This window comes from Polyodon spathula, chromosome 8 (genome assembly GCF_017654505.1).
Source record: "Polyodon spathula isolate WHYD16114869_AA chromosome 8, ASM1765450v1, whole genome shotgun sequence".
In the NCBI taxonomy this organism is placed as follows: domain Eukaryota; kingdom Metazoa; phylum Chordata; class Actinopteri; order Acipenseriformes; family Polyodontidae; genus Polyodon; species Polyodon spathula.
In genome coordinates, this window is record NC_054541.1 from 39,720,226 (window position 1) to 39,747,718 (window position 27,493).

At 36.6% G+C, this 27,493-nt stretch overlaps 2 protein-coding genes across 2 annotated transcripts; one reads left to right on the plus strand and one right to left on the minus strand.

Moving 5' to 3' along the window:
- Positions 1-3,851: 3,851 nt before the first annotated feature.
- LOC121319133 lies at positions 3,852-9,374 on the plus strand. The gene is made up of 9 exons (XM_041256315.1): positions 3,852-3,983; positions 4,816-4,914; positions 5,353-5,411; positions 6,590-6,697; positions 7,755-7,791; positions 7,996-8,097; positions 8,540-8,717; positions 8,820-8,905; positions 9,105-9,374. The coding sequence occupies exons 1-9, from the start codon at positions 3,981-3,983 to the stop codon at positions 9,252-9,254; spliced, it is 822 nt and encodes a 273-aa protein (XP_041112249.1). The 5' UTR covers positions 3,852-3,980; the 3' UTR covers positions 9,255-9,374.
- Positions 9,375-11,928: 2,554 nt separating this feature from the next.
- On the minus strand, positions 11,929-26,828 carry LOC121319939 (protein DENND6B-like). The gene is made up of 20 exons (XM_041257920.1): positions 26,574-26,828; positions 25,744-25,782; positions 25,254-25,296; positions 24,631-24,743; positions 24,426-24,506; positions 23,090-23,195; positions 21,187-21,266; positions 20,601-20,663; positions 20,191-20,246; positions 19,886-20,008; positions 19,517-19,612; positions 19,227-19,321; positions 18,374-18,439; positions 18,205-18,269; positions 17,381-17,470; positions 16,621-16,674; positions 16,289-16,398; positions 16,089-16,191; positions 14,112-14,186; positions 11,929-13,806 (listed from the first exon to the last, which is right to left on the minus strand). Exons 1-20 carry the CDS (start codon positions 26,727-26,729, stop codon positions 13,684-13,686), a joined length of 1,737 nt encoding a protein of 578 aa, XP_041113854.1. The 5' UTR covers positions 26,730-26,828; the 3' UTR covers positions 11,929-13,683.
- Positions 26,829-27,493: the final 665 nt, after the last annotated feature.

Here is a 27,493-nt window from a genome sequence, read left to right on the forward strand (position 1 = left end):
TGGTACAGTCCTAGTTTTAAGATTTTAAAGAGACAAAACAAGAATCATTTGATTTGATTCACAGGTATTTAATAGTGATTAATTCGATTGGAATAAATATTACTGCATGGTTTATTTAGTTTGGTATGCAATCCAGGATTTATTTATTTTTTTATACTGTAATGCTCTTGACAGACAAGAATTGCAAATCTATGTTAGTGTTTTACAAAAAATATTTGAATGTTAATGTTTTTATAACCGGCCATCTTTTTCTCTCAGGTTCAGGAGTTTATAACAAAAGCAGCAATTACTAGGTTTTGGTTATGTACCCTGATAAGCCATGTCTGATACAGTACATAAATAGGAAATTAACTCCTGATTTATTACTTACAATTCCTTCACACCTGCTTTTAGACCTGGAGCATAAACTGCATATCCCGTATGCATATTTTTCACATTTGGGTCAAACGAGGCTGTACGAAATCCCAGAAATACATATTCTTTAACTTTCAGATACACACCTTGGCGATTGTCTACATATCCTCTTTATTGCTAAGGTAAGCCACTGTTCTGAACCTTGATTATTCTTCAGAGAACAGCATGTAACAGGGACTTATAGAGCAGATTTTAATAATTATAACACCCCTTTCAGTTATCTTTAGATCAATGGGGTGACCATTAATGCCGACACTGCAATTAGGTATTAGCATATGGAGAAATCTCTATATGATGCCATTTCTTGAAGATCTATTCAACAGATTTATAGCGCATATCAGCGTTGTCCTAGGGAATTAAGGAAATGTTTAAACTGAAGACTTTGTATTATGTACTATAGTTATGTACTAATTTATTCATATTATTACCAGGTGATATTTTTTTGTGCTGAAAATCTTTTAGTTCTTGACTTGGTTAATTTAAAATGTGCAAATATTTCAAACACACCATTGTGAGTAAACTGTGGCATCTGGGTACCTTTGCTGTAGGTTACATAGTGTGATTGCAGCTATACAACTGCACTTTAAGAAGTGCATGCAGTGAGGTAACTGAGAAGCAGCATCAACTTTGCATATATTCTATACCATTATCTATGAAATATCTGCAACTACAAATTGCAGTATAAAATGCAAACCAAAAATCAAAAGATCTTAAACAGAATAAACTTGGGACCAGTAATAATAAAACAGGTTTTAAAATCTTAAGATGTAGAGCTTTTTTGCGCCCCACAGGGGATGAATGCCTGGCAACGAGTTTAGTGGAGGCAGTCGTCTGTACGTCTGTCTATACATCATGTGTTAAGCATTACATTTTCCCATATCTGGAAACCTGCTGTTGGGATCAAGCTGTCTGTACATCCGCCTGTCTGCCTGTCACACTTCCATTTTTACACGTGTCTTGGAAAAATAAGAAGTTATTCCACATATTTTAAATGAGTCATGTTATGTGACTAGTAATAATGTATTTGACCCTGTGGCAGGGTGTGGGTATTCACTGACACGGGAGACAGAAAAGTATATTTGTAAACACTGCACAGGTGCCCAGTTTTATTTATTTCTTTTGTTTTCAGTGATTTATTTTAGTAGGTAGAGAGCACTGTTGTCCATGGCTTGAATACCAGCGATGGTAGGCAGGTCCACAGGTATACCCACAGGTAAACAGGCCCGCTGGAGCGTTCACAGATGCTTTGAAATAATAATAACAAAAGATGAAATCAAAAAGAGAAAATAACTACAATGAAAAGGTGCTGCCTAAGCAGCATTACCCCAACCATCGCTATCCGCATGGCCCGGGTACCCATCCTATACTCGCTCCCTCTCAGCCACTCAGAGAGAGGGAAAGCCCACACACCCTCTCTCCCACCTCTCTGTGTCACTGCCATGACTGACAGGTGGATATTTTAAGGTTGCTGCTCTCTTCCTGCAGCACTATGAGCACAACAGAAGAGTCAGCACAGATCTACCCCATTACAGACCCATATCTCTCTATCTTAAGCCATTGGCAGTCATAAAATAAATGTATGCATATGGTGAGTTCCCCTTTAAATATTTACAAATCAGGATTTGAATGACTTTAAGTAGGAGGAAACTAACCCACCTTTTCTTTTTTTATATAATATTATTTTTAAAGTGCAGAAAGAAATGTTTATGGATTTTTAAATATGCATGGACCATGTAATAGTTTGAAGGTCTTTGTAGCAGGGGGTTCTGTGCTGACTCTGGTGGCATGTTCACAGTGCTGCAGGAAGAGGGCAGCAGTCGTCCAACAACCTCCTGTGAGTCATAGCAGTGACACGGGGAGGTGGGAAAGTGGGTGTGTGGACTTTCCCCCTCTCTAAATGGCTGAGAGGCGGGTCTTGGGGAGATTGTTAGCCCTATAAGTTAACGCTCTGTTGTTTCCTAAGGTCTGCCCTTTTAAATGAGCCAAGAGTGCGGAAGCACTGGTCCACGATCGAGAACCAGTCGGAGAGAACGAAACGGAGTTTCAGAGCGAGACAGTGAGGGTGGGGAACCCTTGGGCAGACCCCTGAATATTATAGCTGAGCAGGCTAGTTAGCCGGCAGCGTAGGACGGTGATCCGGGTCTCACGGGCAGCGGCGACCGGGATATCGCACCTTTTCTTTATAGTTTTATAGCACCTTTTCTTTATAGTTTTGATACCGTTTTATTTTCCCTTTTTCTTTTTGCCTTCTATTTTTGAATTATTGTTTGAAGCACCTGCGAGTGCACTTGCACCCTGAACTGTCTTACCATCATTTGGTATTCCCGTGGTTCTGTTTACCATATTTGGTAAGCACACCACGGACCAACAGCACCCAGTGCGGGCTAAAAAGAAAGAAGACACCCTTAAAAATAAAACTGGGCATCTGTGTGGTGTTTTCAAGTACACCTGTCTGTCTCCTGGTCAGTGAATTACCCACCACCCTTCCACAGTCTTAAATACAATTGTAACAGCAAAACAACTATGTCCTAAACCATTCCCAGTTAATTTCCTGATAATGCCTTCAAGTGTAAAGTAATTCATCTGTTTATTTCTCCCTGTAATCCATGTTAACAAGCCAATATATCCCTTTTGTTTTCATTGACAGCTTGATAGGAAGTGGTTCTGTAATTGTTGTTTCTGTGATCAAGAAGAGATATCTTGATGAACAGGTAGGCTGTTAATGTGAAAAAGCTGTAGAAGATGATAGTATGTAAAAGAACAATCATATTTCAGTCATTGCTGTGCCACGTGACCCCCCTGTGTTTGTGTCTGTACTCTGTGGCTAAGCTCATGGTAAAATGTGGAATGGATCACACAGCAATCTGATTCTTGTTTACAACAACTTTTGCCACTCAGAATGCATCATGGTGTTTCTAGAGTTTTTATACTTTTCTACATTTTGGAAATGTGTCCCCGAAGCGTGGAACGTCTGGAGGGGGAGGGGGCCAATGCCAGCTTGATACTATTAACATCGTTCCATTGGTCACAATGTGTCAAATTCAAGAAATAAATCGAAGAGTCATCATATTACCGAGACAGAAATACACTTCTCCTGTAATCCCATTGCTAATTCTTATCGCATAACAAATGACGCAAGGTATCCAAAAAATAAATGCCAACCAGGGAAAGAGCAGATGGCCACTTCAATGTTTCCCCATGATTGTCAAAATCCGAACAATCTTTCCAGTCAATACTCATCTGATCACATGTTGTGTTGTTCTGCTTTGTGAAAACTCTGGTACAGGTAAAGTCATCCTCTGAGAACAAGTAGAAACATTCTTTTTACCCAGTGTTGTCCACCGAGATACATTTGTTACTGTATATTAACTAGATGCAGACAGAGATTGTTAGCTATAAAGATGAGTGACCTCTGGGGTTTATTTCTGCAGGCCCGACCCCTGTTCCAGCTGGCTTTGGCTGACTTCTTAGCAGCTGCAGCACTGCTTGCTACAAGTATAATTGAAATACTTCCATCTAAACTCCTTGCATTATGCAGGTTTTGCCCATATGGAACAGCACTGGCAATGGTGAGTACAGAATAAAAAGTAAGAAGAGAAAACATGTTTTGCTCATCTGAAAAAAGGTGTCAATGGACTGTGGAATTGAAGCCGAACATATTTAGGTAAATGACCTTGCACTGCATTGTTATAATGGGCCAGAGTGTTTCTGGTGAAAATGTGTGCATTTTGGAATTCGCAATGGGATAGTTAAGTTAAGGGGGTTGTAGATCACAATAAACAGGGCTTGGGGGCTGGGTGAATGGGGTGTTTTGGATCCCTGATCAAATATCACATTACAGCGACTGTTGCTAAATTAACCCAAATGCTCATATTGCAGTTCTCTCTGCATATTGTTGCTACAGTATTTTGCAACAATAACTGCTTCTACAGTTTACCAAATATGTATTCCATGATAAACGGTATTGCTAACATTTTTAAAAGAACTGATTGTTTTTTGGGTTTTTTTTGTATTTACCAAAGTAGATTGAATTGTATCAATGACAAACACAGAGCCCCCCCCCCCCCCCCCCCCCAGGTGGCGAGTGATGAAATGGTTACTGGAATGATCTGCAGTCAGAAGTTGCGAATGCTACATGTGGCTACATGCGCTAGTTTAGCGACCAGTGGTTCCAGGATTCACCATTGAATGGTCTGAGCCCATGTCCTCTAGCAGCTGGTCTTTGCATCAGTGAAATGTGTGTAGAGAATCTGCCTTGTGAAGTAAAACTTGCTATTCAGTTTTGTCTAGAAGCAAATGCAGTTCAGCTGAATCCATTTTGTTTTTCCCTAAGAGCCGGAGTCTATAGTTAATGTCACTGTAGGTTTGACAGTATTATAAAACTACATTTTTCTTCTACAGTCCTTTTACTGTACCATATTCCTGCTAGTAATGGTTTATGCATATGAAGCCAAACAAGCAGTTCAAGGGTGGAGGGAAGCATCCGACCCAGACTCACAGGTAAGGTGGCCTGGTAGGACACCGAGGCAAGACACTATTATTGCTCACACGTTACACTTGTGCTTTTTCATTATTGCTATGCAAAAGTATATTCTGTTGTACTGTCCCAAATGCTCGATTTCTTGTCAAGCTTTATTGAGGATCCTTTTTTTTCTAGATGTAGAATCCCAACTATATAGGAATGTAGCTGGCAAGATGCACGTGGGATCAATCCAGTGCTGTCAAGTAATTTACAACAGAACCTCTTATTAAAAAAAAAACAAAAAAAACTACATTACTTCTTAGATATTGTTGTGTATATCTCATGTTTATCTTTTTACTGATCCTTTTAAAGGAAAACATGTTAGAAATGAGCCTGAGACCATTGGAAGGCTTGATTGTAATGTGCAACCAGTGAGTCAATAAGATAGGCAGTTATGTTTTTCTTTCTTTATCCAGCACGAAAATCATTGCAGAAGGAAAAAGAAGACTCTTTATTTATTATATTTTCTTGCGTGGTAAGTTGTTCTACATAGTATGTATATCCTTTGCCTAGATGCCCGCGTTTTACCGCCCTTGTATTAAGAATACAATCAATACCCATTATATTTATGTAACAAATTAATGCACTTAACCGTCCAATGCAATTTGACTCCGTCACCAGTTTTCTGATATAAATCCCATCTCTTCAATGTTACAACGTGCTTGTTTATCCGTCAAAGTCTACATTTATTTCTCGCATGTCAAATCAGTCTTTATTGTGCGGTTACACAGCGCTTCCTCCAATTTCACATGACGAAAATGCAGCAAAAACAAATCAAACGAAACAAGCTAAGGTAATGTAAAAGTGAATCATTAAACAGTTTTAGATACAGTGACGCATTTATTTATTTTTTAATGTGTGATATTTAGTTGCTTTTGTGCATTTTCATTTGCAAGTGAACTGTGGCATTAGGGCTTATCGAGCACTATATTCTGCAATTTTGGATAATGACATTGGATACTGTTTTAATTCTGGAAACTGGTGTGTTTTTTTTTTTTTTTTTTAATCTTTTGCTAAATTGCATTGCATTTTATGTTTTACGCAGTTATATGCACGGGTAACATTTTGATTTAATTCTGCTGTTGGGTCGTTAATGGGGAGTTTTACATACTGCTACAATACATACCAGATTTAAAAGTATATACTGTATCACAGTCCATGTTTCCACAGTCGTCTCTTTTGGCAAGTGATATTTTCAGAATCATACCGTTCTGAATTAAAATACTTCTTCTGTTGAACATACAGTACAAAACAAACTACAGTACTTCTATATGAAAGCCTTACTTACGTTAAAACACAGTCCTTTCAGCTATGTATTTTTGACATTGCATCTTTTATGTGTTCCCCGAAAAAACGTACAAGGGTGAAACGGGCCATTATGAAATAATCTGATAACGCGTCACACTCGTTTAACCATCACTGAAGTCACAATGTTATATAGGGCTGGATATGTGAGTGCTGACTGCAGTACATTTTTGGATCTTTCTGATTTTCTAATAATGCTCTTTTACAAAAGTAGGAATATAATTGCCATAAATGGAGACCTATTGCGAGTGTGTCTATACTTTTTCTAGAAATTGCTAGACTAATTGCCTTCCCTGGATTAACATTTTGTTTTAAACTTCAGGGTTTGTACTTTTGTACTTTTAACAGGTCTCTTCCAGCGCTGGGCTTTCTCGTTAAAGTGATCACCATTCTGAATTCTGCAACCGAAATCATCCCAGGCAACCTGAATATTACTAAATGTTTCTATTGCTCCAGGTTAATTAGACTCTGCATTTCTACTGTCTGGAATGTATTTCTTTGTTTATGAAAGGTGAAAAACGTCTGTCCATTTTTCAAAACTAGAACCAAGCAAGTAAATCATGTCATTGACAGTTTCTCTCACTTTATGCAACAAAATGTAAACACCTTTAAAAAAAGCAGGAGGCAATCTAGCCCATAGTATTACAATTCAACAGTACACGAGGGAGGGAGAGCCACCCTTACAAACCTTTACTGCAGATTAAATCAGAGATTTCCTTTAACCTGATTGGTCAATATGGGGTCTATTCCTAGTAAATGACCTTGAATGTTTTACGGCAAACTATATGCAATCTCTGTTCCAAATCAATCCACTGGAAAATATGTAGATACGGTATTCCTTATTCTAATTGACCTCTTTCTGCTTGATGAAAGAGAATCTTGCCCTCTTAATGTCGTATATACTCAAGGCTGTTTCCTTGGTTTCCTGTACCTCCAGTGTATCTTAAATTGAGTTTAGCAAATAAATTAAAGAATAAATACACTGAGAACAGTGTTTTGTGAGTCAGCAGCAATACAGTAACCTGAACAGCGTCAGCAATAGTAATAGCAATGGTAAAAGCATAACATCAGCATGGTAAACTGCAAATTACTTATATAAATTCACCATGCCTGTCCTGTGTTACAAACGTTACTGCAAGGAAGTGGTGGAGGTAACACAAATTCATTTGATCATATGACTCCTTATTCTATGCTTCCCATTGGTTGATGGATGGTTTACATCCTGCTGCTCACATAGGTCATGGTTTGTTTCTTTCAAGGTCTTCAATGTACCTGATACACTAGCTCAGACCGTTATCTTCTCTTACCTCAGGTTACTAAGTAACATGAAAAAAGACTAGACAACACATTCAGGTCAACTGTGATTTTTCACTCCTACACTCCAAATCTGTGGAAGTCCTTACCCTTACTAGCTTATAGGCCACTGTGAAATAAATGTATGTGTTTATATAAATATCATTATTGGATACTGAAACCATAAATCCACAAATAATTCTGTAATTTTTCTTTACAGTTGTATTTTGGTGCTTATTCACAATGATGTCTGTGGGGTGAGTTTTTTTTTTTTTGTATGTGTGTGTGTGTGTGCCTATTTGTGTGGGACCAAGCTAACTTGTGAAAGTTATAGAGTATAAACAAAGGAAGCCATACTGTATTTTCAATTTTTTTTTTTTTTTTTTTTTTTTTTGCGGGGCAACCTGCTGTGTGCACTTAAAATGTCCTGCAGCTTGATAAGAACATTTCTGTTTTTACAGCCACAAGACACATTGAAAAAAGACCTAATGAAGATCCTGTTCTTCTTGTATGTACTGGTGGTGTTGACCTCCTGCACAGTAAGTCATTTATTTGAATGTATTGTGTTTATAACGGAATGCTAGGTCACTGGAATATTACCATAAAAAACTATTGAACTGGGACAGCAGAGTTTAGAATGTATTTTACATTTCTTTGTAAAAATAACTCATCAATGGTACGTACTGTAGATTAAACTAAATTACTTTTTATTGGAAACATACATGATAACGGCAACATGCTTTTTTCCTTGTAGGTTTGGGTCTGTAGGTGTAGTGGTTACGTTTTTGCTAATTATTGTTATTATTATTATTATTATTATTATTATTATTATTATTATTATTATATTATTATTATATTTTATTAGTAGTAGTAGTAGTATATTGAATAATCTATTTTGCACCAATAAATGTAGTGTAATTGCTGTATTATTTGACATTTTAGATTTTTTGCTAAACATTAATTTTACATTTTGCTTAACATGCCAGTAACATAGCAGACACTTAGTTGCATTACACATTGTGTTCCCTCCTCCAGGTTGTGTACTGTAAAGTGAAGCAGTGGTGCCAGAGACAGCAGGGGTATTTACATTTAGAAGGAGATGGGTTTAGCAGTAGAAATATCCAGAGCATTTACGTGACTCTTCGATCCATCTTGCTTGTATTTTTAATCTGCTGGACACCAGGTTTGTGTCATTCCTTGAAATTTTAACATGAACTAATTGTTAGATTTCCTGTGTCATTTGCTGTGATTAAAGCACCAACTCTTTTTTTCCCCCCCCCAATAGCTTTTATACTGGTCTTACTGGGCTTGTTATTACATGATGTTAACCCACAAAGCCTGCACTTCCTTTATATTTTACAGGTTTTACAGGTAAGAGGTGTTTTTTTTTTGTTTGTTTGTTTGTTTGTTTTTTAACACGGTGAACCCATAATCATAGAGAAGTCAGAACTAAATTGATAGAATTTAAGGAATATGCAAATCCTGATCTTGCCAGGTAAAAAAAAATAATGCCTATTTTCTTTATGTCAAATACTCATCAGTAATTTATTTTTTTATTCTACTGTTGCAGGCATCCACTATGCCTCTTCAGGGATTTCTGGACAGTATAGCCTATGGATGGTTCCGACGTAATTTCCGTGAAGTTGCGCTGGGAGACAGAGTAGCTCTGCTGGCATATATGCATTCTAGAGCTTTCTATGATGAATCACTTACTACTTAAATACGCTGAAACAAGTAAAATGCAACCCAAAACAACCCCAGCAGCCGCTTGTGATAATCCTGTTTTGCCACCATTCCCTTCCTCAGAAAAGTTTAAAGGTGAAACAGTGTACAGCGCACGGTCAGCACAATTATGTATTCATTATTTTTGTGTGTTTTCCTTTTAAGCTTCTTTGTTGATGATTTTAAATATAAAAGCTACAGATTGTGTTTGTTTGTAAATGTTTTTATACCTTTGTTTCTGTGTTCTCTGACAGGACTGATAGAGTGCAGTGCTCAAGAGCAAGATAATAACTCCACAAAATGAAAACCTGGGTGATGTCTGAGTTAGTGTGCATTAAAATATTAATCCTTTGCTGCCCAGTGTCCAATATATTTGACATTGAGAGAATAGCCATTAAATAGGTATGGGAACATACCTAGGGCAATACAGAGTTAAAATAAAAAAGCAAAGAACAAAAAAACATGTTCACAATGAAGATAGCCAGTGAATAAGAAATAAGGAAATGACTGCCTTGTATCACTTATAAAAGTTTACCGTAGTAAAAGTATAACAAAGTGTAATAAAACATAGTAAAAGCATGGTAAAGCATAGGTCACAAGCCCATAATATATCCTATGGTAAAGGCACAGTATAACCATGGGGAAAACTGTAAAATTACCATGCAAACTTTAGTGGATACCACTCCTTTAATGTGTTTTGACATTTATAATAACAACATTTAATAACACACAATGATATAACGGTATCATTAACCTTTTTATTATTATTATGAACAGTCAAATTGTGAAGCAGGCATATGATATAAATAGCTACTCAGGATTTTAATCTACACTACATCAACATGAGTATCCTCATGTAATCACTGTTTAGTTATGCCTACAAAAAAGGCAATGTGAAAAAGTAAATAAAAAAAAAAAAAACCCTGATGAGCACTTAATGCAGCATGACTTATTAGATTAATTTGGCTTTGCAATTCTTGACTACAGCAAACTCCTAACACACCAGGGGGCTTTGAAGATATACTTAATTGCCATCTGAATAGCTGGGATATTTGGTACGCCCTGATTTGTTTTTTCAAACAAAGTCTAATGAAAGCCATGAGACAAGCACTGTCACGACATACTGAAATATTACACAATGTGAAATATAATAATGTTTCATAACATAAACCCATTGAAATTCACAGCACAGCACTATCTGTATAATTTAAACCGAGGGCCTGTATTTTTGTGTTCTAAAACTATTTTATTTTTCTACAATGGCTATCTGAATGTAAAATAGTGTCACAATTTATACTGCAGTGTAAAACATGTATTGTATGTACTGTATTTAACTTTGTTTTGCAATTGCACTGGCCCGAACATTCCTTAGGTGTAAAACCTGAATTACACAGCTAAAAAAGGAGTGGTTTTTGTGGCTAGGTGCCATTTACTGCAATCATTGCTTTTAAATTCAAGTATAATCAGCAGCTTGCGACAGCACGTAAATCCTTCTATGAGCACTCCCTGCCCTTGAGTACTGGTTCTCAAGCAAATTGAGTTTTGTGATGTGGATTTACATCCACAGGAAGATTCAAAAGGGGAAAGACTTGGTGCGACACCTATCCGCACACAAGCCACACACTTGATTGTCGTTTAAGCTGAAAGTAGCAGTAACTGCTCCCACATGCGAAGGGTTCATGGATTACATGCACATCATGCAAAATAAACAGCAATAAACGTAACACCTTGTGTAATAAAAAGTGAAGTCATTTTATATATCAGAAAATAAATAAATGTCAAACTAAACAGCAGGATCATATGAACTATAAAATATTTAAAGATGATTCTGGAAAAGCACCTGGTATTTGTAGGAGTAGGATTTACAAACATATTACTCAATTGTCTATGAACACTGGAATGCCATTCTGTGGCTTCAAAGACAGTTAAAGTTTAGTGTTTTGATTGGGGAATGTGTCTGTCTTTTTTTCTGGGATCCAGGCCAAGGTGTTATTACTTTGCAGAAGCGCAGTGATTATTTGGGTGAAGATGATGAATACAGAACAGAAATGTCAATTGGGAAGCTAAGCTGCTGGTGGAGAAGTTGTGGAAGAAAATAAACATTAAACAAATCAGAGTGTAGCTTTGTGGGCACAAAGGCATTCACGTTTCATTTGCGGAAAGGTTGCTTCCCAAAATCACGTTTTGCACTCAAAATCTTTACACCACCTGGACCTTTGCACATGTGCTTAGTAATGACCTCGGACGGCAGCTGGACTCCATTAGACACTCATACTGCTCTTGTCAAAGCACTGATCCTAAATTTGACAATCTTTCAGTGGCATCATTTAAAATGGATTTGTATTATGCAGCTCACTGTGTACTAGTTGAAGAACTGTAAAACGCTTCCATTTGTGCTTTGAAACTTCCATAAAGTCTCACTGCGCAAATCAACTTTATACCTGTATTTGCCATGTTTTGATACAATGCAAACAAAAAGATTGTTTTATGAAAAAATGTACATAATGGGTGTGATAAATACTATATTGTACTGTTATATGGTGAATTTTTTTTTGCTAAAGTAATCCATACATAGTGACATTGTTTGCATATTATATCTAGAATATTTTCATCTCCATAGTTGTCATGACACTGTTTATTATGGTACACAATAATACACATTTGTTTTGACTTATTTTATTAATGTAGTATTTATACAGCACATTATTCTGCACTATTAATGTCAGTCTGGATTAAAACTACAATATCTATGAAACTTGCCCATTTCAAACAGATCTACGTTGAAATATTTTACACTACTGTACATTTAAACTTTGTTTTCAGAATACTGTAAAATGTGCATCAGCTCTGTAAAACATTGAAGAAATTTAACAATGCATTGATTAAAATAATAATAATAATAATAATTGCAGACCATAATTATCTACATATTGTACTTCAACAAGTATTGTTTCCTTTTTATTTTCATTTAAAAAGAGACAGCAATTTTACCAGTGTTACTGAAACTACTGTGTGACAGCCAAAGTAGAATGGACACAATCCTGTGTAATTTATTTCCTTTGTTTTTTAAAATCACACTAAATAGGTCTTAGGTGTGTGGTATACAAAATAACAACATGATAAAAATTATAGGAGTAATTATTGTAAATGACTGCGTTATATCCAACACTAGAAAAAAGTGTCTTGTTCACTAGCCAAGTGATTTACTATTTTGTCTGTCTGGTGGTTATATTAGCAATCAATGTATAGTTCTGCCAAAATAAGCCAAACATCTAAAACGTGGATACATTTAAAATGTGGATACAAAGTTGGCAAAAAGGCAAAAAGAAGAGGCTGTTATACAACTGAACAATGTTTTCTGATTTTATTTTTTAACAGTTTCTGTAAAATCTTCTTAAAATAGCTCTAACCCACCTTTCACGACTATGAAAAATGAACAAAGCAATTATTTAAGCTAATGTGAATGGTTTAGTCCACTTCTGTTGGTATTTACTAGTATACCTTTAATCAATATGGTACAATGTACAGGCAGTCCTCGCACTTACGACACAATTGGTACCTGAAAGTTGCATTGTAAGTTGAAGCGTCGTAAGTCAAAGCACATTTTCCCAAAGGAACAATGTTAGAAATTGGGGTTACGTTCCTGACTCTTCATCCAACTAATACAGTTTTACAAACATGACCTGTCATACTGTACTCATGCAAATATTTATTTAACTCTTCACACTCAGCCCAGTGGTTACAAGCTTAATACTCAGACACCTACCTGGCTTGTTTAAAAGTACAGACTAGGGGCTTTCCAATGACGAATTCAGTGTAAAAAAATCTGCTAGATTAAGTCAGGCCGACCACGACAGGTACTGCAGTTTGGACACCGAGCTGCGCACATGACGCATGGCTCAGGTCTTGCTGTGTCACAAATGCCGTATCGATGTCTTAAAGTCGAAGCAGGGTAACAATGCAGGAGAGTCGTAAGAGCCGTGTATCGTAAGTTAAGGATCGCGTGTATACTGCTGTTAAAAGCTGATGTTATGACATTCCTTCTTACTGTCTGTAAACGAACATCCTTTTTTGGAATTGCCTTTTTTTTTGTATCCTTTCCTGCATCAAGTAGGCTATTTTACAAAACTATGCAGACGTTGTTTTCTGGGTTTTGTTTTAAATTTTAAAAGAAGGCATCTGGTAGAACACTTAATACATAGTCAAGACAGGAATTTAAATACAATGTATGTGGAAGAATTAATTCATAATTTAATAAACAAATAAATAAATAAATAAATAAACAAAACTGTAGTTTTTATAATTTTTTGAAGAAAACGAAAGACTTAAACTGCTTGAAAAACAGTGGGGGGGGGGGGCCTTTTAGAACAGGGCATTTTTTTTACACTTCTGCAAACAAAGGAGATACAATTTCTTGTGATGTTTTGTCAGTGGCGATGAAGAACAACCTGTAAGTCTTCAGGTAGGGAGCTGATGATGGTCTCAATGTATAACTCTAGTTTCTGGAGCACCTCCTCTCTGACAGGGAGCTGTTGATGATGAGCTTTAACCTGACATTGAAAGAGAAAATGAAAATATGAAGTCTCTGGCACTCCTGCAACGGACTCAAAATATGAACAGTTTTACGAAGGCTTGGTGTATCATTATTATGTACAAGTATCTTACTGATATTCTGAAGAAATATCACTTTCAATCAAAATGGTATTGCTACATTATGAATGTAGAAATTTTGTGTGTCTGTGTGCGCACTGCACACATCATGTCTTTATAGTGGAATTCATTGTCTGGTTACTGTGAGCATTTCTCTGCTTCGCTTTGATTTTGGGGGGTTATTTGCCAGAATTAATATATTTACCAGCTTCTCCCGTAGTTTCAATACTAAATCCACAATCTCAACTTCAGATTTATCTTTAATCCACGCCAACAGGTCCTGGAGAAAGACAAAAGATGATCTGACCAACTAGAACCAACCCGATATGGAAATACAGGTCTGCTCTGCTTTATCGGTACACCTCGGGAGAAGGAAAAATATCCTGAATAAGCGGCTGTCCCATTTAACAAGAGGCAGTTGAGACGACATTAGTTACACTTTTTTGTTTCTTAATGAAAAGAAAAACAATGAAATCACATCACATTATGATTAAATGTTAAATACATCATTTAAAAGTGTTTTTTTTTTTATATATTATTCATAACATCTTCTCAACAGGCAAGGCACCTGCAATGTTGACATGTCAATTTTCTTTGCAACAGCAGCCTGAGGAGGGCTGCCACATTTCTGCAGAGTTTATAGCCCAAAGTCACTTCAAAAATAGCCCAAAATAGCCCAATTGTTTGTTTTAAGTGAAAGCAAGCTGCCCAAAATAGCCCAATTGTTTGTTTTAAGTGAAAGCAAGCTTTTTATGAACCCGTAGGCCTATGCATAGAACAAAAAAAAAAAAAAAAGCTTTTGAAAGAAAAGATACCTAGTATAAATTTAATAAAAACTACAAGCCCCAGTACAGCTCATCCAGACGTCATTGTCAACAAATGCGTACGGAAGCTCTGAAAGGACAAATCAACATTCATTCCAAACCAGCAACCGAATTACAGCCCAATTCTTTATTGAAATACTAAAACAATATTGCAAATAACAATGAAAAAAGTTATGCATAGAACAAAGTTATACCACTAATCTAATTACGTTATCAACCTGCGACTCCTTAATATTTCCCACGGCTATGCTTTTGAAGTAGCCCAATTCCGCAGGAAAACCACGACCCTGGTAACACTGAGCTTGAAAACAGCGTAAAAACTACAAGCCTCCTGCTTCAGCTCATCCAGACGTCATTGCTCTGAAAATGCTACGTTTATCATCTGAAAGGACAAATCAGGATTAAACCAAACCAGCCCAATTAAACAACATATTGAAAGCAGCTTTTTATGAACCGTCTAGCCTTCTGTTCCATAGAACAAAAAAAAAAAAATCAAATGCCCAATTTTAAAACAAATACCAGTATAAATCTAATAACAACTATCAACCTGCAGTACTCCTCATCCAGACGTCATTGTCAACAAATGCGTACGGAAGCTCTGAAAGGACAAATCAGGATTCACACCAGACCAGCAACCGAATTACAGCGTGATCTCTTTATTGAAATACTAATAACAATATTGCAAACATGAAAACAGTTCAATCTTTTAAAGTTATACCACTAATCTAATTACGTTATCAACCTGCGACTCCTTAATATTTCCCACTGCTGTGCTTTTGAAGTAGCCCAAATGAAAAGAGTTTCAATTTTTTAAAGTTATACCACTAATCTAATTACGTTATCAACCTGCGACTCCTTAATATTTCCCACGGCTATGCTTTTGAAGTAGCCCAATTCCGCAGGAAAACCACGACCCTGGTAACACTGAGCTTGAGAAACCATAGTACACTCCTCCTGCTTCAAGAGGCCAACGAGGTTCACGCAATTTACGCAAGTCACAGCGTAATCACGTACTCACTGCACTGTGCTACGCGACCCGTCTTGCTCTGAAAAGTGATCTCCGTTCATCATTTGAAAATACGTATCCCAATTAAACAAAGTGATGTCCCAATTAAACAACATAAACAGCATTGGAAAGAACCGTCTCCAGTGTTCTGTTCCATTTAAACAGAAATCTCGATTATCAGTATCCCAGTTAGGTGGTGCCAACTGTCATTTATTGAAATCAGGAAAGCCAAGTTTGTGCAATGTGTAATACATCTTAATTTAATACGTTTTAATTTAAAAAAAATTAAACAGGAGCACTCATGAGACAGAAGCTTTCCATATGGTAAATACAATTTTCTTCTATTACTTACAGCCTCGCAGATAATCTCTAAGTGAAGGCACTCCAGTTTCTGGGTCATTTCGTTGTGCCGCTGGCGATACCAGCCGTCGAAGTTTGGTGACCTGAAAAATCGCCTAGAGGAAAACAAAAGCAAATTAGTCAAGGTCAAAAAAAAAAAAAAAAAAGGATTAAAAGTACTCCTCCTGAGGGAAGCAGAAGACCTTGCCTAACCTGTAAAGCCCAATCCAGTCCCCTTTGAGAACAGAGGTAAGTTGAGGTCCTGAATGTTCAAGTGTCCTCATAAATTCCTCCTGACTGAAGGGTCTGATTTGAGGGGGGTTCTGAAAAAACATTGAATTAATACATGATTAGTAGTAGTGGCAGTGGGCAGCAGTAGCAGACCTGTATATAATCCAACAGGACCAATACTAAATAATAGTAAATTTATAGTAGATTCAGTCTAGCCCAGAGGTCAAACAAATATTCTCAGATAAGTCATCTGTCAACACAGTAAGTACAAATAAGCATTTACAATTATTTATAAAGAAAAATAAAACAAATACCTTCCATGGAGTTACAGCTCTTTGCAGCGGCATTAGACTCACCAGGTAACGTTCCTGTAATCATATGGTAAAAGAACAAATACATCATAAAAATGTCATTGCCTTCAGCAAGTGAAAAGTTCCACACAGAATAGTATTGCTAAAAATTAAATACTTCTCTTAACAAAATTCAAAAGGTCATTTCTTTTTCCATTGCTGGTGCCAGGTGATTAAAAAATAAAATAAAATAAAAAAATATCATACTATGGAAAAAAACAAGGAGGCTTGGAACCTTGAAAGAACGCTTCACTGCTGTGGTAATCTCCAAAGGCGACGTCATTTGGCCTCAAGCTCATAATCAACATGGAATCTAAACAGATAATGTATTTTTTTTTCCTTCTTGTTATTACATTGCTCCAATTCCGCAGATAAAACAAGACATTCAATTTAATGGAATTACTGAAATTTATATCGGTTTATGTGTTTTGGAGGGAGCAGCTTCTCAATATCTACCATATTAGCTTTAAAATAAAGGGCCATAAACAGGCTAAATAATCTCCTCTGCTTTTGGAGACAATTTTACTCATGCTGTACTTAAAATGTTAAACATACAGAAAACCTAGATTATTTTAAAGATCTGGTTATCATGTTACCAGATTATATATTGCATGCGCAGTAGACAATCATAGTTAAACTGGATATAACAAGTCTTGTTCTGTAAAATGTGACAAAGTGCAAAGAACATAAAAGAACTGCAGTTTCAGCAGCAGGTTTTCCTTACCAAAGGTATTATGAAACTCTGAGTGAGCTCCAGTAAGTGTCTCCTCAAGATGGCGCTCTGTACCTCCGATGGTCGCTTCCTTTGAATCCCCTGTGTGTAAGTCAAGTTACATAATTCTCCAGCTTGCACAAGTTGTACTGTTCAGACACTTTGCAAATACAGAGTCGGTTCAACTCATGATGTTCTGTAACACAACAGCATGGGTATGCCCAGCACTGCTTTTGCTACTGACTAGGGGTACAAGGGTACACTAATATCATGATATGATATATATTACAATATGCAGGTCACAATATAATATACATGTGATGGTCCTAATGAGTTACTTGTATGATGCATAATAAGATCAAATGATCATATAATGACAGACTAGTTTGTCAGAAGACTCAAATTAAATGACTCTGGGAGAGTATGTATTTATATCAACTATAAAACACACTTATTTTTCATTCAAGAACCACTTGGTGAACTACAAAGAGCTATGTTGTGCTTTTGGTCTTATATCTCGATACAAACAGTACATACCTCTATACGATGCAATATATGTTACACCCCTACTAGTGACACACCCGCAGTTTGGACTATCATGTGGTACAGTGCTCTACAGCAGTTTGAGTTTCAGATGTACTGGTAGGGCAGTGAAAAGGCAGTTCTGTGTTATTGCTCACGCTGTCTACTTGACCTTGAAGGCACGAGGTTTCATAAACACACAGTGTCATAACTGCATCTTTGAACTATAAATAACTAGCAGTACAACTATTTCAAAAGCACTGCACGGCCCAGCCGAAGGAACTTTACAGAACAGGAAGAATTAGTATACTTACCTTTAAAAGTCTTTTGATAAGTGTCTTGTCCTTGTGAAGAAATGTTTTATAAGCCGTGTAGATCCCTGAGATAATAAATGATTGTATTAGGCGAGTTAGGGGAGTGGCCGAGTTATGGTGTATTTTACAGCATATAAAATGTTTTCTTAATAAACAAATCACAGCCTACCAGGTTTTGTATCTAGCGTCTTCAGCTTTGTAAGTTTCTTCACTTTAACTTGTTTAGGCAAGTCACCTTTAATGCAATTCAGAGAGTGTCAAACTGACAATTCATGACACCATAAAGTTAACAATGTACTGCAGAGATTATCAAATCTGTGGTCTCCTGGTTACAGTTACAGTCCCACTCCCACATCAGTAGGTTTATTCTGACTGCTTTTCATGATATAGTTGTTAGAAGGTCCTTTATAACACAGAACAGGTTACACGACGGTTGTGGCTCCCGTTTACACCATAATGCCATTAAACTATAACTTTCATTCTTGTTGTAAGGCAGAATGCAAATAGCATGTTCTCTGAATTATGACTCCTGCCTACAGCATTATAAAGGGGGAGTATTGTATTTAGTGTCGAACTGAAAAGGTCTGTCAAGGTATAACAGATTTATAATAGATTCTATCATTTAAGTTTTTGGATTTTAAATCTGCAAACATCATGCACATTTTAACAGGATTGGGCATTTCCTCCTGTAGCTGATTTCTTCTAAACATTTTGCGACAATTTGTTAACATTGAACTGTTAAATATGTTCCCAATGGCTCACCCAGAAGCTGTATAAAAATTGTGTCAGTCTACTAGAGTACAATAAACAGCTGTAGCAAAACAAACCCTGCTACAGTAAATATACCCTTGGATTTGTTCGTATATGTATATATGAGTGTGCAACAGCATGCAACAGCCTTTGGTATATGAAATATAAATAAACAACATTTTATGAAAATTGTGTTCAGAGGCAAACTACAAATGTAATGCAGTATTACTTTACGAAATACACTTGATAGACAGTTTTTTCTGTGCTCATACCAGATATTTTCAGCTCTCCTATGCGGATGATATGGGGCCAGTATTGGAAGGTTTTGATGAAGAAAGGGTTTGTTACCCCCAAGATAACATTGGGCCTGGAAAACAAAAGCACAGACTTCTAATTAGGCAGTAAAACAAGGTTATACTGTACTTTAAAAAAGGGTTATAAGGACTCTCCAGCCATGATTTATACATAACCCATCTTTAAATATGAAACTGAGAAACAGGAAATATCCAGTTAGACGCAATTCTGCATGACTACTTTAGTTTTAATTTGGAGTATTACTTACGGTGCTTGTGTCCTGGTTGTGTACTCTTTAAATTCACTGTCGTGAATTGTAAAGTAGGGGCGATAGTCACAGCAGTATTTTAATGGGGAAATAGAACTGGAAGAGAACGTTCAAAAAGTCAATACAGTAAAGATTAAACAAACTATTTTGGACATTTTTTTGCAACCAATGTATTTTACAACAGTCTAGAAAATCTTAACGTTTTGTGAATAGGGCCCTCTTTCTGACAAGCAAAATAATAATTACCGACATCAAATGACAACTTTTGACAAACTGACATTTATCAATTTTGTTAGGTTCGTAAAATAATTCTCCTGGGCTTGCAAACCAGTTTTTGGTTCTAAGAAATAAAAACAAGGCTGTAAGTACCTGGTGAGCGCAAGAATAGTTTCTGAGGAAACGGTAGGAGATGGTGCCATGATAACAATTGGTTCTCCCAGTAACATCAGCTCCCACAGCATCTGAATATGAATCAGGATCGGCTGGAAACATCTTAAAAAGGAAACCACATTCTATTACAGGATTCAAATGCTTATAATAAAATGCACATGTGCCCCACATCTCAGGTTAGAACACAAGTTGATTCTGAAAGCATCAATAACTTTTTTTGAATTGGAAGAGCTCTTCTAGACTGGTACCAGCACAGTATCTTTAGTTAAATAGAAAGTACATACTTGAACAGATCCAGTTCATGGACTGTAGACAGAATCATAGGTGCTGGCAACAAATTCTGAGTAAAGAAAAACAAAAAGAATAGGTTTTCCATATGCATCAAATTCCTTAGCAAAAGAGTCGTAATTATCGTTAATGATACAGTATGTATTACACGCCCAGAGATTGATTTTACAGTACCAGGGAATAGTTAGATTATTTGCATCAACCACTTGAGGAACTCGTCTGAGAACCAAAGATGGCTGATGAAACATACCCATAGGGTGATTCCCCGGTGCTGTAAAATGACCTTAAATTCTGGCAGGTTATAGGTTGATCAACCCTTGTCTATACAAAGAAATTACAGCTCACAGGAGCTTTAGAAAAGCAAATGACTAGTTTTTTTTTTTTACTGCTTTATTGTGATATTTACCTCCTGACAGGATTGCTTAAGAGGACTGGCTCCTGGTTTGTCATTCTTTGAGGGAATTCTCATCTGTAAGAAAAGCAATAATTCCTAGACGACTTGGGGCTGCAGATATATTTTTGCAGTGTGAAACAGAAGTAAACTAAAGCTTATATTATCCTGGACTTAGCATGATGTCTTTTTTTCAGTATTTCCTAATAGGCAAAAATGGCATTTGCGGTACATGATTTAGATGTAAAAGCTATTTCAAGGAAATCCACAATGCTAACCTAAAACCAGCCAAATTGAAGTAGGGTAGAGAAGTTCAGCAAGCTTGGAGTTAAAGGTATTCATGGTAATACTGTGACCTTTGGTTAATTCGATTTGTAGCACCAAGGCACCATAGGAAGCAAATACCAGGTTGGTATAGCTTGGGCCATTGAGGAGCATAATAAAATTACAGCATCTAAGAGGTCATTCAAAAGTATGCAAGAAGCAATAATGGTACCCTATAAAGATCAGACTATGAATGGTACTTGTTTCCTGTGTGAGTAGTGAGCATGGTACTTAAATGCTAGCATGTGCACAATTCACATAAATCTGTATAACTTACCTGTATAACCACCCCCATCACTGGCAGATTCAGAGTTTGTCCTGGGATTGGAGCAGGCCATTGATCAATCTCATTGCACACTACAAAGCAGGGGGAAATCCAGAGAATAATGCAGGTATAGGTATTTTCCTGCTGATGTGAAAGTAGACGTAGATGTCACCTTCTACGGTAAATAAGAGACTCTGGTTGCATTCAGTTATAGGAGATGTCTGCATGCAGAACCAGCAAATAAAATGAACTTTAAAATCATCTCTGACAGATGGAAGTTGCTTTAGCAATAATCTTTGTTGCCTCATTTCCTCTTAAAATGCTTGCCCTTCATGAAAACAAGATTTACTAATCTGAACAGTCCTTTTAAAAATATAAATGATTTGATATTTCTGTTTACTTGATATGCAAAACATATCAGTATACAATTATATTGTGCATTAGGTATCTTTAACTATAGGCTGCTGACATTACTTAGTTCCTGTTCTGGAAGAGCAAAAAATACATTCTGTATTAATGAGCTGAGAAACCATTTCCTTTCTGCAACATGCACAATTGCATTCATATATGGTGTAGTAATACCGAACAGAACGATTTAAAAGACATCATAAGTAATGTAGTCTTTGTTTGATGAACAGATCCCCATCAAACAAAGGTGAAGCAAGGACGCTGTAATAAAACTCAGAAAAGTGGAACATGTATGTATTGTCTTGAATACAGTGTGTATGCAAATTTAAACAGCTCCGTGCGACTATCTTAGTAAGTCTATAATGACTTAAATAGTTTTTGAGCCAGAACAAAGTTGACCCCTTGACTATGGAATAGATTTAAAGGTTTATTTATTCCTAAAGAATACTTTGCTTGGGGTACAAATATGTAGCATTTTTTTCACATACATGTCTGTTAAATTCAATACATTGTATTTGTTTTGTAGTAAACAGCCTTCCGCTATACTCATTTAAAAAAAATACATGGTTTAAAATAGGGGTGGAAATTTCGAGTACACGAACCTAATGCCATCATGACAGTATATTTTTAAACAGCAGCAGTATTAAAATTAAAGACAACTACCCAATACAACTCGAAGGTTTTATTCAAGCACATCATATCAAACACCTACACAGCCGAAACGCCGTACTGAAATAAACAATTAAACACAAGAGGGTTTATTCTCTAACTTACCATGTATAAAGTAGTACTTCAAAAAATTAAATAAATATAATAAACATTTTAAACGTATGTACATACAAAACTGTAGAAACGAAAGTAACGTGTGTTAGCTCTTGCATGCGTCATTTGGTGCAGCACAGAATCCAGGTTGAGCTGCAGCCTGCAGTTTTGCAGTTTTTGCATCGAAATTTAATGCTGAAGCACTGTGGTTAGCTTCAAGATGAAATCTCTCCTAGTAATATTTTCCCTGGTGCATTCCTTGTACAAAACAAAGGAATTGATGGCTGCCAGATCCAGTAGAAACAACAGGATTGTGCGTGTGTGTGTGTGTGTCTATATATATGACATGGTCCATATCCAACAGTGGCTCACACACACAAGCACACACCCGAAACTAGTAGTATGGTCTCACCCTGGCACAATACAGATAACGTGAATGCACAGGACCAGATGAAAAAAAGTCTGCCAACCTGAACTGACCAGGCTGCTACAATATATTGAACTTACATTCATGAAGCGATATTACTTACATTTTTTCGATACGTGAGTAATAAATTAGTGCAAGTAATTATAATTATTTAACCCACCACCCAAAGCATCTTTACATAAGGCGAGGGCAAATGTGTGTCTGTAGAATAAATGTAAATATGAATTACATGACACTAACATTTCTAGACTTAGGTGCATTCATATTTCAGTTAGAAAATGTATTTAAGCCAAATAGAATCCCTTTATTATTTCTTACCTGCCTCCAGACAAGGCTCTAACTTCTCAAAGTATTCAGGTGCAATGAGCTGCAACAGGGATTGGAATAGATTCACATAGGGGAGTCTGGAAATCAGCACAAGAGACTGTAAATAAAAATAGAGCTGTTAAAAGGGCAGCATAACTACTGTTAACATATCTAATAAGTTTTATATTGGCTCAAGTATTACAGGGCACTGTGACAGAGAGAGAATGATTCTTGGTTATAAATCTCCCTCCCGATCTGTGAGGATGTTGTGTCAAGGGAAGAGTGTGCTCCCGACTGGAAGGTCGGATAATTTATTCCAGGGAAAGGTGGAAGTCAGACATCTAGAAAGGGGCGAAGCCACGGTACACCAAGTCATCATCCCAGACAGGAAGCGATGTGGCAACCGCGGACTGGAGGAGAAACAGTTGCACTCACTAACCAAGGGGGCGTGACTGACGGTGTAAAAGGGGACGTGGCTAAGCGATCTGTTCCGTGGGTGTTTTGTGTTTGTTTGTTTTGTTGTGTCTAATTGTACTCGTTTGTTCTTATTAGACGGCTAACATGTACCGGGAGCTGTCGCTTAAGGCCAGCACCAACCCAGACAACACTTCACCACTGTGCACTAATAAATTGTATTTCACCACTTGCACGTTAGCACTCAATCTAGACTTGTGATCGTGTTTGCGTCTTTATGTGTGTTTAACTATGTTTATTATTTTGGGACTGTAACGTGGTTTAAACTGTGCAAAACATATTGCTGTGTATTGCTTGGAATTATTATTTATGGTCACCACGACCTGGATTAAAAACGCAACCAATAAAGAATTGTTTGGACCGTGAACTTTGTTGTCAGCCATCTGTTACAGAAGCGCACTGCAAACCCCTTTGCCACAGGCACATACAGGTGAGCCAGGACATCTAACACCATGTTATAACTTTACAGTAGCGAGTAACTTAATATTTTAGAACACCTATGGGCACCCATCTTGTAAGTTATTAAAAACATAAGAGAGTGTATCATTTTCTAAGAAAGCAATGCTGTCGAACCTTTACAAAAAAAAGAAATCCAACCACAGAAAAGCACAACAGAGTTCAAGGGCATTTCAAAGCTGTTTGCAAACCATCAATATTTGTATATTTATTTTGTACAACATAAAACTGCCTTTACTAGTCTAAAGACTGCAAAGTTAGAATCTCAATCATTTTAAACCATGCCGACTACAGTAACATTGTTTGGTTTATTTGTATCCAACCAGTGTAATACATTAGGCATTATTGGTTAAATATGTATAGCAGTTATATAGAACATTTTCCAGCTGGACATAAGAGTTTGCAAAATGTTACACACCTTTTGAAAATATCCTCTCTTCACAGAAACATCCTTAACTTGCCTGAAGTAGACATATCCATAGTAATGTGCTGTATCTCTCTGGAAATAATAGAATTGAAGTAAAATTCTTGCAAGCACAGTACATGATAGCATTAAGGTTGAAAAAGGATGATCAAACTTAAACTGTAGATGGCTATTACCATAGATTTAAAAAAATATATACCTTCAGTGCCACTGGTGCCTCCCTGTTATATGCATTCTCCTCCTGAAACCATAATGTCTTCCGTCCCACAGACTGTCGGACCCGGAAACTGAACTGGGTATCTCCAAGACAACCTGTGTATCATTTTGTATTAAAGTTTTAACAATTATATGCATTCATTGATTTTAACATTAATCTATAAACATCACATTGCTTTTGGATTGTAATGGATTACATTAATGGATGCCTGAAATGTAAGTCATCAAAATCTAAAAACAATCATCACTACCAATTGAGTGGTTTCAATAACATATTGAATATGAATAGTAGTATATATTGAATACATATAGTATATGAATGTACTGCAAGGCACCTTATTTTATCCTACAGTACAAAGCTCCAGTAGCTGTGCTGTTTATCGATTAGACAACGTTGTTATTACACTCCATCTATTTAGTTAATTACTAGGCTGATTACAAGAAACTGAAGCATAGCCGCAAAATATGATTTTTTCTGATCCAGTTATGATCCTCCGAAGAATAGCAGTCTGTCTTCTTAAAACATTCACATATAAAAACACTACTGAAATAGCACTTATTTTCTACTGTACAAAAATCTAACAAAATATAGCTGATGTGATTTACCTGAATACGAATCTGGAAAAGACAAGTAGCATATGCTTGTTTTCTAATACAAATGGAGAAGAAACACAATTACAAAGGAATTCAGATTCCTATTATAGCCCTACCTATGTAACATATTAATGATGACATAACCATTCATGTGAATTGTTTGAAAAAGACACTTCTCTCAAAGCTCTGCTTGGTTGATATTAAAGGTCAGACTGAAGCAACAATGTTAATTTGATGACATTAACTTGTATGCAAGCACAGCAAATGCTTATAACACACTGGAAGCTCAGATTGCTGTGTATAGAGGTTGAATGAATGTTATTTCTTTCAAAATACACACTTAAAATGTATCATAAGATTTCTTCAATATACTTAACCTTTGGTATGAAATGTTTTTGGAGAACTGAACTGATTTTGGACCAACCTTCCAAAAGATATTGCATCCAGGAAATGTTTTTTTGTTTTATACATGAATTAAACAAAGAAGAAAACAAACGGTTACCTCTTTTTCTGTCAGTTTAACCTCATGTGGATACACCAGCTGGGGAAAAAAAAAAAAGATTTTAAAAAAATCTTCGTTACGTGTACTATATAAAATTGAAGTAAAAACGGTACTTATTTGTTGTAATTGTGTATCCACAGTACTGTGCGCAGTTATGGTTTGGTCAGAGCATTTAATATGGGGACATCTGTTATGGCTATAAAAATAGCAAACAATGTATCATACGTCCTTTTTGAAACATTCAGCTTATATAAATTACTGTGAAAGTGTAACACTTGGTCAGTGGTCACACAGTAGTTATGATGAAAACAACATTTGCCAGAACCCTTACATTGCAAAAGATTAAAAAAAAAAAAAAAAAAAGAAGTCAGCCAGTTGATGCATTCTGAAATCCCTTCCCAGAACTGGCAAAGGCAGCCTTCCTTACCCCAGAATAAATAGGGTGACGCGAATTGCAAACATAGGTTGCAAGCACGACTATAATGAAAAGTTATACTAGTGATGTCATGCAGTGTTACCATTTGAATCTTGCGTATCACAGCTATGCAGCACCAGACTGAGAATCTGTGCTGTCAAATCTGTTCATAAAGACTGACGTACCGACATAAATAAATTTAAATTTTTTTTTTTAAAAAAACACATGTGTTTAAGCTTTCTTGCTGTATTATACCAGCGATTTGTACGTTTTAAATTATGCCTCAATTGTGTATGATTTCATATTCATATGTATTCGGAACTGTACGATTTATATAACCCTTGGGCTCATGTCCTGTTATCCCTCCCCTCGACTCGACTTTGCTTCCTACTCTGGCCCGGGGATGCTTTGGTACCTCAATGGCCTGCCCGAGCTCCAGGTCGAAGGTGACAACGCAGACACACTCGAGCCAGGATGAGAAGCGGGCCCAGGGCAGTCGTCTAGCCGAAACCTCAGAATTTTGCTCAGATTTAAAATAGCTTCGGGGTTCGTTACTTTCAAACAGATCCATCACGGTTTGGGTAGCTGTTTCTTCATTGTCCTGGTTACGACTGTCTTTTGGAGGACTTGGTGATGAACAAAGTGTTACAGCGCCCTCAGACGTGGAGGACTTGCTGTTTTAAAGCTGGCTCAAATGTTGACAAACTTGGTGCGCGTACCCTATCCAGAAACTCCAGATGTTGCATTATATTGTTGAATTTGGAGTCAACATTAAACTGCATCTACTAGTCTAAATACTGCAGCGTTTTAATTTTAATAATTTTAAACCATACAGACTAGAGTATTTTTGTGAGCCCCACTCCTTTGTACTGAAAATGCAATTTATAAAAATCTCTTTCAATAAACGTTCCAGCTTTATTAGTTTGTCATCCATGCTATTTTTTTTTTAAATTAGGTGAAGACGTTCTTTAAACAATAATAAATAAATAAGACAAGCACATATATTTAGTAGTATTAGAAATGGTAACTAAAAAAAAAAAAAAAATCAAAAATAATGAATGTCAGATTGTGCACAATTAGCAGCACTTGCCTGCTGGTCAGGCTTAGGAATGGGGTATAAAAAAAAAAATCTGACTAAATCGTTAGACTAATTAAATGACTGTCATATGGCGCCAGTGTTTTTAGCCGACAAGGGCAGACTCAAATCAGAAGACTTTGCTTCAATCACACATTAACTATCGCAAGTTATCCCCAAAGGCTAATATCTGGATTCATGACAAGTGAGAGCAATTGTTCACTGTGCCTTTTGATATTCAAATTTCAAATAACTCCGCA

Coding starts and splice junctions, on each gene's coding strand:
- LOC121319939 (XM_041257920.1), bottom strand. CDS start 26,729: ATGGATCTGTTTGAAAGTAACGAACCCCGAAGCTATTTTAAATCTGAG. Junction 23,196..24,425: donor AGAGAGGATATTTTCAAAAG/GTGTGTAACATT, acceptor TTTTATTTACAG/TCTCTTGTGCTGATTTCCAG. Junction 20,664..21,186: donor TGATGGGGGTGGTTATACAG/GTAAGTTATACA, acceptor CTTTTCTTACAG/ATGAGAATTCCCTCAAAGAA.
- LOC121319133 (XM_041256315.1), top strand. Junction 6,698..7,754: donor AAATGTTTCTATTGCTCCAG/GTTAATTAGACT, acceptor TTTTCTTTACAG/TTGTATTTTGGTGCTTATTC. Junction 7,792..7,995: donor TTCACAATGATGTCTGTGGG/GTGAGTTTTTTT, acceptor CTGTTTTTACAG/CCACAAGACACATTGAAAAA.